Below are 8,034 nucleotides of genomic sequence, written 5' to 3'. Positions count from 1 at the left end.
ACCCACCCTCTCCCACACCCCATACACACAGCCCCCCACAAACCTCATGCCCCCACCCTCCTACAATATACAAGAGTAAGACTTCATTTTGAGGTATTATGCAATCATCTCTATATACACTATGCAAACATACACAAATCAGGACAAAAAAATTTTTTAAAATAAAATTAAAAGATGTTATTGTCATTGTTTGATTTTTAGTATATAATTTATTTTTTCTGGTTCCAAGATGGCAAACCCTCTTCCCAAAAGGAGTACTTCTGAGGGCAAGGGGCGGGACTCCCAGTGGCAAAGGTCAGGGGTTATGGGGTGGGACTTCCAGTCCCAGATGGCGACCAGGACCCTGAAAAGTTGACTGCTAGCCCCCATCTGCACTACAGCTACCAGTGACTGATAAGTTCCAGCTCGATTGTGGTCCCCAAATGTGGAACAATACTGCAGCCTTTAGAATTTACCAAGCTGCACTGTTACGGGTGTGGCTTTTTCTTACGGGCCATTGATAACTAACCTATGTTGTATTACTGCTTACATCCACGTACTACATTAAACATTCATCCTTTTACTATTTACATTCTTTATGTTGGTAGGCTGTTACAATGGTCCCCTTAGTTGTAATTTTAGAAGGGGTTTTTGTCCCCACATAATATGTTTAATTTTTGCTTTGAAGGTTTTTTCCTGCTCTCTAGCCTTTGTTGGAGGGCAAAGAGTAGGAAGCAGTAATTAATTTCTGCACCTTATGTTTTCTCCCTTCAACTGAGATGTGTTTTGAATTATATTTCACCATACGTCTTAACTTCTGCGTTTCTTAAGTGAATCTCATTTGGGATTGTTTTTCTGCCCATGTATCTAATCCAACTACACCCCTTCATATTATTTCTCTGTCCTAACTTGTGTTCTTAGTTTCTTTCCAATCTGGTGTCATCTATAAATATCATTAATGTGCTGATTATTCCCTCTAAATAGTTAGAGAAGATATGAAGACCAGATCCTTGTGGTATACCGCTGGATTCTCTTTCCCATCTCAGTATGTTTGTTCCTATATGTCAGCAAGACTGATCTTTGCAAACTCAGACTGTTCGATGCTTATTGCTATGTAGTGCCCAAGATATTTATCTCATTATTTTCTTTCCCTTTATTTGTTCCATTATTTTATTAAGCACAACAGTGGCATTGAAGAGGTGGTAACTGGCAAAACCACTCTTCCTTCTTTCACACATTTTTGTGCTTTGCTGTTAAAAAAATGTTTCTGTATGTCTGCTGTCCAATTTTGGAAGAAAATACAGAAGCAAAACCAAATAGCTTAGTCTGTGAAATGTGCTATGGTCTAATATTTTGTGGGGAAAGAGGGAGAAGCCTTGAAGTACTCGATTATTCATTCCTTGGGCACAGGGTTGTTTTCAAAATGTTAAGTACCAGTGTTTTCCTTCTTTCATATGCATTCAGTTATTATGACCTGGAAAACATAGGTCATGTCCATCAGTCTAGACAGGTTTTTAAAAATAAAAATTGTCTTTGGACACATGTTACTTTATGTGCCTGTCATACTTGAGATGCAGTATCAGGGAAGAACATCTGTGCTACAGCTGGTGCTCACAGTTGCAGAAAAGGAAACCCTTCCAGCTCAGAGAATATCCATCTTGTCAAAGTCCAGCTTTTTGGAAGAAATATCAATTTTAGAAATGTGTATGGCTAAATTAGGATTTTTTTTTTATAATTTCACATGAAGTTTTTTTTTTTCTTTTGTAGTCGCTGCAGTTCCTTACTAAAGCACATAAATGTGAAATGCAGTCAACTGATTGGGAGAAAGATATCTCTTCCTTTAAGGAGTTAGTGAAAGGAGCCATAGAAGTTGCCCATGGTATGTTCTGTCTTAAACATAGCTATTTATATTACTTATGGAGGTTGTACAGAAAATTTCATAAGCTCAAAATCAAATATATTTTGCCTTACCTATTGTACTTCTCCCCATATTGGAAGTATTGTGGCCATTTTATTTGAGACATATATGTGTTATTGGTTGTAAAACATTCTGTGTTGGGTCTGGGAGCAGTGAGCCAGGGTTCCTGACTTTGAGGTAGGAGGGGACTTTTAAAGCCTATAAGCCAGCAAATGCTCTGAGCGGTACAGAGTACAGATATCAGAAAGTTTGTGAGAAAATAACTTGTCCCATCACTAAAGAGAAAAAGATTACGTTGGGGTTTAGGAGATCTTCTAGACCCCCCAAAAACTAAACTCAGCTGACTTGGGATGCACTTTGAGATGTGCTCAGTTCCATATAGGCACACGCTTTTGGTGTACTGGTAGGCTCCTTGGGCTTGGCTTCCCATTCGTGGGGCTCAAAGAACCTTGGTCTTATTTTTCTTGATTACGGAGTGGAGGAGGAATAAGCAAAAATACTCTTTCAAGCATAAGCACTCTTAGTGCCAGATGAGCTGTTCTCCAAGTAGTTTGTTCCAGTCCTCATGGTTTGATGCCTCCTCTCCTTGCTCCACAGCCAGCAGACGGGAATAGTGGTGGCGTTTTAGGGCTAGTCTGTTGGCACCAGTGTAAAGACACTAATGTAGTTAACATCACTGTGACTTGGGCTCGGAGAGAAACCAAGAATGAAAAATCAAACCCAGATGCAAAGAAAAGAACCAATCCGCCATGTGTTGATAGAATGGATTGGATAATTCTAAATCTAGGGGAACAAAATATAGCTGAAAGATTTGGCATTCCTAGTTATAAAAATGCTACAGGTCAAACATCTTTTGATGAGGATAAAAGACATTGCAAAGAAGCCAAATGGCTTCTCCGTATCAAAATTCAACTCTAAGGATTTTGGAAAGATTCATCTGGTACACTGGTTCTTTCTAAGTAAGAAAAACAAAGTATTGCCAGTGCTTAAGATGTCAGAAGAAAAAATTTTGAGGCAAGCTAATACTTCAAAAAGCGTTAGTTCATGAAGGCAGACAAGGTTCTTAGTGTAAATCCAATATCTTTTATTAGGCCAACTAAAATAGTTGAAAAAATTATTTGTTGCAAGCTTTCGGGTACAAACACCCTTTGTCAGGTTGAGGAAGCGTCTGCAGTTGGTCTGTGCGCTAAGAAGAATTTTTCCAATTACTCAAAACATAGGATAATTTTTTTAGCAGACAAGGTTCTTTTGGTAAATCTGATATATTTTATTAGACCAACTCAGTTGGAAAAATTCTTCTTTGCAAACTTTCAGGTATAAATACCCTTTGAAAGCTTGCAAAGAAGAATTTTTCCAACTATTTGAGTTGGTCTAATAAAAGATTATCAGATTCACCCAAAGAACCTTGTCTGCCTACGTCCTTAGACCAACATGGCTACAGCCTACACCCCTTAGTTCACAAAGGACTTAGCAGTATGTCTAGGAATTTTGAAGGGACTCAAGAATGGGGCTGGTTCAGGTCTTGATGAAAATAAACAATCTCATTAAAATCAGCTATTGTAGTGGAGAGTAGCAAACATTTATTTTTAAAAGAGCCCTTGAGGTGATCATTAAAATTAAAGACCAATAAGTCTTACTTAAACATGAGGCTAATTGGTTGGTTTGATAATTCAAAATAAAATTAAAAAGCACCAAGATGATCTTGGTATGATAGGAATGCATCAGCTCTACTTGTGCAAAGCCAAATCATGACACACTAATCTCTTAGGATTCTTTAAAAGCATCAGTAATATTAACACACATGTCTGCACATCTTTGCACAGTGAACTATCTGCAGTTTAGTGTCTTCCCATAGGGAAGCCTGAGGTCACTGTCACCCAGGCGTGGCAGAGCCTGCCACAGTTGAGCACTCACTGGGCTGCTGTATATTCAGGTCCCACTGCACAGTGCGTGCACTTTAAGCTGCCTTTGGTCTCAGTAATTTGCAGCATTATCTTTTAATTTGGCCTCTCTGACGTGATTCCTGGGCATGTATTCTGTGCCTGTAACTCCTTCACAAAAATGGGACCTCATAGTTCAGCTATTTTGGGCCTGGCCCAGAGGGCAACAATGCTACCCCTCCTTCTACCAAACTTTTCAGTAGCTTAAACATACTTTCCCAGAGCTTCAGCTTGTGAGTGGTTTACGGTCACTTGCTTAGGGACATAAATAATAGCAGAAGCAAACAGGCACACGACTAATGGTTCCAAAAACCAAGCACTTTCTATTTTATCTGGCACAAGAAAGATACAGATATAGGAAAATACTGAACAGGTACATGCTTTTCTCACATTCTTTTGTTTCCTCTCAGTCCTCCATTTCCTCTAAAGGAGGGTGTCAAAGATACGGGCTGTGTCTACATAATAAGACGCTGACTGTGCAGATGTTACTGCACAGTCATTTACTACTTGCATAATCAAGTACTAAATGACTGTGCAGTAACCGGCATTACTGCATAGTCACACCCTGGCACAGTTGCCTAGTGATGCTTATTACACAGTAGCTCGTTACTGCAGCGCAGTAGCATCGCATCACAGTTAGTGCCTGGCAACGCTACAGTGCAGCAGGTCCAAGCTACTGCACAATAAGCAACTCATGTAGATGTAGCCACAGCCTATGGGCCAGATCTACCCCATAGTGCTTGTTGAGGGACTGGGAATTCAAGGGCAGGACAAGCAATGGCTGCATTAATCCCCATGGCTCCTTGAGCTGACAGAGCAGCTACCAGTGCTTCTCACCCTGCTGCCAGAATGGGGTCCAGATCCAGCCCATGCAGAGTCCTGTGATCCAAATTTCCTTGTCTCTATGAATCCTGCTAAGTTTGACGTAGGGTGCAGGCAGGGATAAAAGTTTAAACATTCCCAAGCTCCCCAGCTAAAGCAATTCTTTTTTTGAAGCATTTACAAGTGCATTTGCAGCAGTTTGAAAATTCCAGTCTTCTTTGGCTCCATCAACATACAGCTCTGCTCTCTGTTTCCCCTTCCCCATACAGACAGACTTGGCTTAGCATGTACTGATGTACTGAGGCTTTCACTAGTAAGGCATTTCATAACCGCTGCCAGAATACATAAGTTGGATCTTGATTGATTCTCTGAATTGTTCCATTATTGATATTGTTTTATAAAACAGAACTTGAAGGAATGTGGTATGTATGTACTGTGTGTTTGAAGTGCATAGGACTTGAAGAGAAGTGAGATCTGTTAATAACAGTGGTGAACATGTTTTGTGAGGGACCTGGGAGGTGTGTTAAAGAAGGATACCTTGATCTGACATTTCCTTGTGTAAGGGTGTGTGTGGTTGGACCTTAAGTAAATTTACCTATTTTTAATATTTTTTTTTTCTCTGTGTGGAACACTGTGTTCAAAATATGTATAAAGGTATTCAGGGTGTGGATGAATTACTGGTTTTTCAGTTTAAGATGATCACCAGGATGTAACATCTTTGTTTTGACTTCTAGTGGCAATACGGTGCAGTGAACACAAATCTAATCATCAAGAAGCTTTGCAGGTACTTTCTTCAGCACGGCTGAATCTGCGTGGTTTGTCATCCAAAGCAAAGGTGAGACTGGGTTAGAAATGGGTTAAAGGGAAGTTTTTATTATTGCTCCTTGGGGCTGCTTCCTAATTGAAAGCTATTTATAAATTAGATAATGCTTATCCATCACAGTAAGTTATAGAGGACTGTTCATCTCTTCATCATTAATTGTCCCTGTTAGAAGCCATCCCTAACCTCCAAACTTTGCCTGAACTATTAGCAGTTCATTTTGCCCTTCCAGTCTTTTCCTTTGTTTAAAAAATATCCCCATATTTAAAAAGTAGTGTTGCCATGTGTCTGTTCAACCTTAACTCCAGAAGCACCTCTTGTTTTTCCATAGATCTGTTTAGTCCGCATAGTGAGTAAGTATTTGTGGCTTTTTCCCTGTTTAATTTTATTTTAATAAGCCAAACCACTTTTATTTAATAGTATTAAGACTGGTCCCTGGATTTAGACCTCACAAAGAAAGAAAGTAAACCAAAATAAAGAGAAAATATTTAAAGAGAGAGCAAATTCTTAAAGCTTCCTGATTAATATGTGTTACGAAAAAATCAGTACAGTTCCTGAGAATGTAAATTGTGGCCATCTACTTGGTTAGTATTCTTAAACAGGGTTAAGTAAGTAGCAGGTGAAAGAATGAGTCAGTATAATGTAACTAGCTACATTCGATTGAAAGGGCCAGGCTTAGATAGGTCAGATTCCTAGGTAAGCTTCATGGACTGACAGAAGAGTCACCTTTTTACTTGTTAAATGAACAAATTTCTGTTTTTTGAAAAGGAGCTTGTTTGTTCACTGGCAGAGTACTTTGATCCAGGTGTCCGTAGCATGTTTTTTCTTACACGTGTGTCCATTTTATTACAGAGAATAAGAATTCTTATTTTAATGGAGTGGGTGTATGTATGCTCCAGAACAATGCTTGTACTCTGGCTTAGTTTTCATCCATTCAGAATTTTAGGCAGCAAGTCTGTCTTTGGGTCATTAAAATGAATGATTTACACTCTCCCTTTTAATCATAAGCAGGAAATGTATGTTTAGAGTCGCTTTTGATCACAAACAGAACATGCACAGCCAGACTCTGTCTGGCTAATTCATGTTCAGCCCTCAGTTCCATCTATTTCAGTGAGACTAACCTGCAAAGGAAGGTTCTACTCAACTCAAGGGTTTTAAAGGGTTGTGTACCAGGCAGTGACTCGATAAATCTTGAAATCTAATGAGACTTCTGCCATTAATGTTATATGGTTTTAGGTGCAACATTTAACCTCTGTCTGCCTTGGGTTGCCCTGTATATAAAGTAGGAATCATAGTGGTTCACATGATTTGCTGACAGCAAAGCTTTAATGTCAGAAACCACAGTATGGGTGCAAAGCATTTTTATGACATTTTAGCATCTTGTTTCTGTCTCATGAGTTAATTATAGACAGATGCATGCATCTACCCACTCATGTCTTGACATCAAATGCTACAACATATTTATTTTGGCTATGTGGAACAGATGAGACCATATAAAATGGTGCTAAGAAAAGTGACAGTTATTTAAAACACTTGCAGATTTCTACTTTGCCAACTGATTGGTTTGCTGAAGAGTGCTTTGTGCATGGTAAGGAGGGCCTGATCCTGCTCTCATTGAGCTTAATGGCAAAACAGTTTAGATTTCTGTGAGAGCAGGAGCAACCCCTAACAGAAGCCCAGTTTTCTGTGACAGACTCAGACTTACAGACAGGACAGCATCAGGTGTGTTATGAAGGGCACATGTTCTGACTTGGAGAAAAGAGTGATTGTCATTTGTAGGTACTCTGCCTAACCACTGGTGTGTCAGTTTCTGGAGAGAAGTAACCACATGCAACACAAATTCACATGGGATCAGAGATGATGGTCTGGGAATTGTGGCAATGGTAGTGAGGGAATTTTAATTCAATATCTTGTTTGGATTATGATGACCTCAAATATAATTAAAATTGGTTTTGTTTTTATTATGCAGCAACTTTTTGCAGATGTAGAAAGTGGCACGGTTTCCAGTGAGTTAGCTGATGAAGTGACAACTATGGACAACTTAATTGTTGAACTGCAAGGACTGAGCAACCAACTGAGAAATCAGTGCTGAGATGAGAATTAGGTTTTGTGGAAGAAAGACGATGATGTACTTCATTTGCTACAGTTTCTGTTAATGGAAATGCAACATCTCTAACATATAACATGACTTCCTAATATTTTTACATATGACTCTATTGTTCTTCTGGTCAGCTTTACTAAGCTGTTAAATTACTTCTAAGGCCAGGCCTACTTTTAAAGCTGTATATCTAGGTCCCTAGGAATATTTTTTTGGCATAAAACATTATATTTGTAAGACATTTATTCAGAACTAGTTCTGCCTATGTGCAGTTGGCTCAACACCATTCCTGTATAACCATTCTAATATTATAAAACCCTTGGTCTACCTATCCATAACGCTTTATTCGCATTTTGATTGGTTGACAAAGCGGAAGCATTTGAACAGCAGGTGGCGACAAAGCCACCATGACAGGGGTGACGGAGCAGGGGGGCAAGGTCCTGGGCCGAAGTGGCAA

General features: G+C 39.3%; 1 protein-coding gene across 1 annotated transcript in view; it reads left to right on the top strand.

The window, feature by feature from the left end:
- The window catches only part of TTC27 (tetratricopeptide repeat domain 27), a 303,716-nt gene extending 296,026 nt beyond the window's left edge, over positions 1–7,690 (top strand). Inside the window, exons 18-20 of the mRNA XM_019527431.1 lie at positions 1,747–1,858; positions 5,394–5,494; positions 7,449–7,690. Coding sequence (XP_019382976.1) covers positions 1,747–1,858; positions 5,394–5,494; positions 7,449–7,571 — 336 coding nt within the window. The 3' untranslated portion in view covers positions 7,572–7,690. The remainder of the gene's footprint in view (positions 1–1,746; positions 1,859–5,393; positions 5,495–7,448) is intronic.
- Positions 7,691–8,034: the final 344 nt, after the last annotated feature.

Source organism: Gavialis gangeticus, unplaced genomic scaffold (assembly GCF_001723915.1).
Source record: "Gavialis gangeticus isolate Ggan-Ray unplaced genomic scaffold, GavGan_comp1, whole genome shotgun sequence".
In the NCBI taxonomy this organism is placed as follows: Eukaryota; Metazoa; Chordata; order Crocodylia; family Gavialidae; genus Gavialis; species Gavialis gangeticus.
This window is presented reverse-complemented; position numbering and strand designations above follow the sequence as displayed.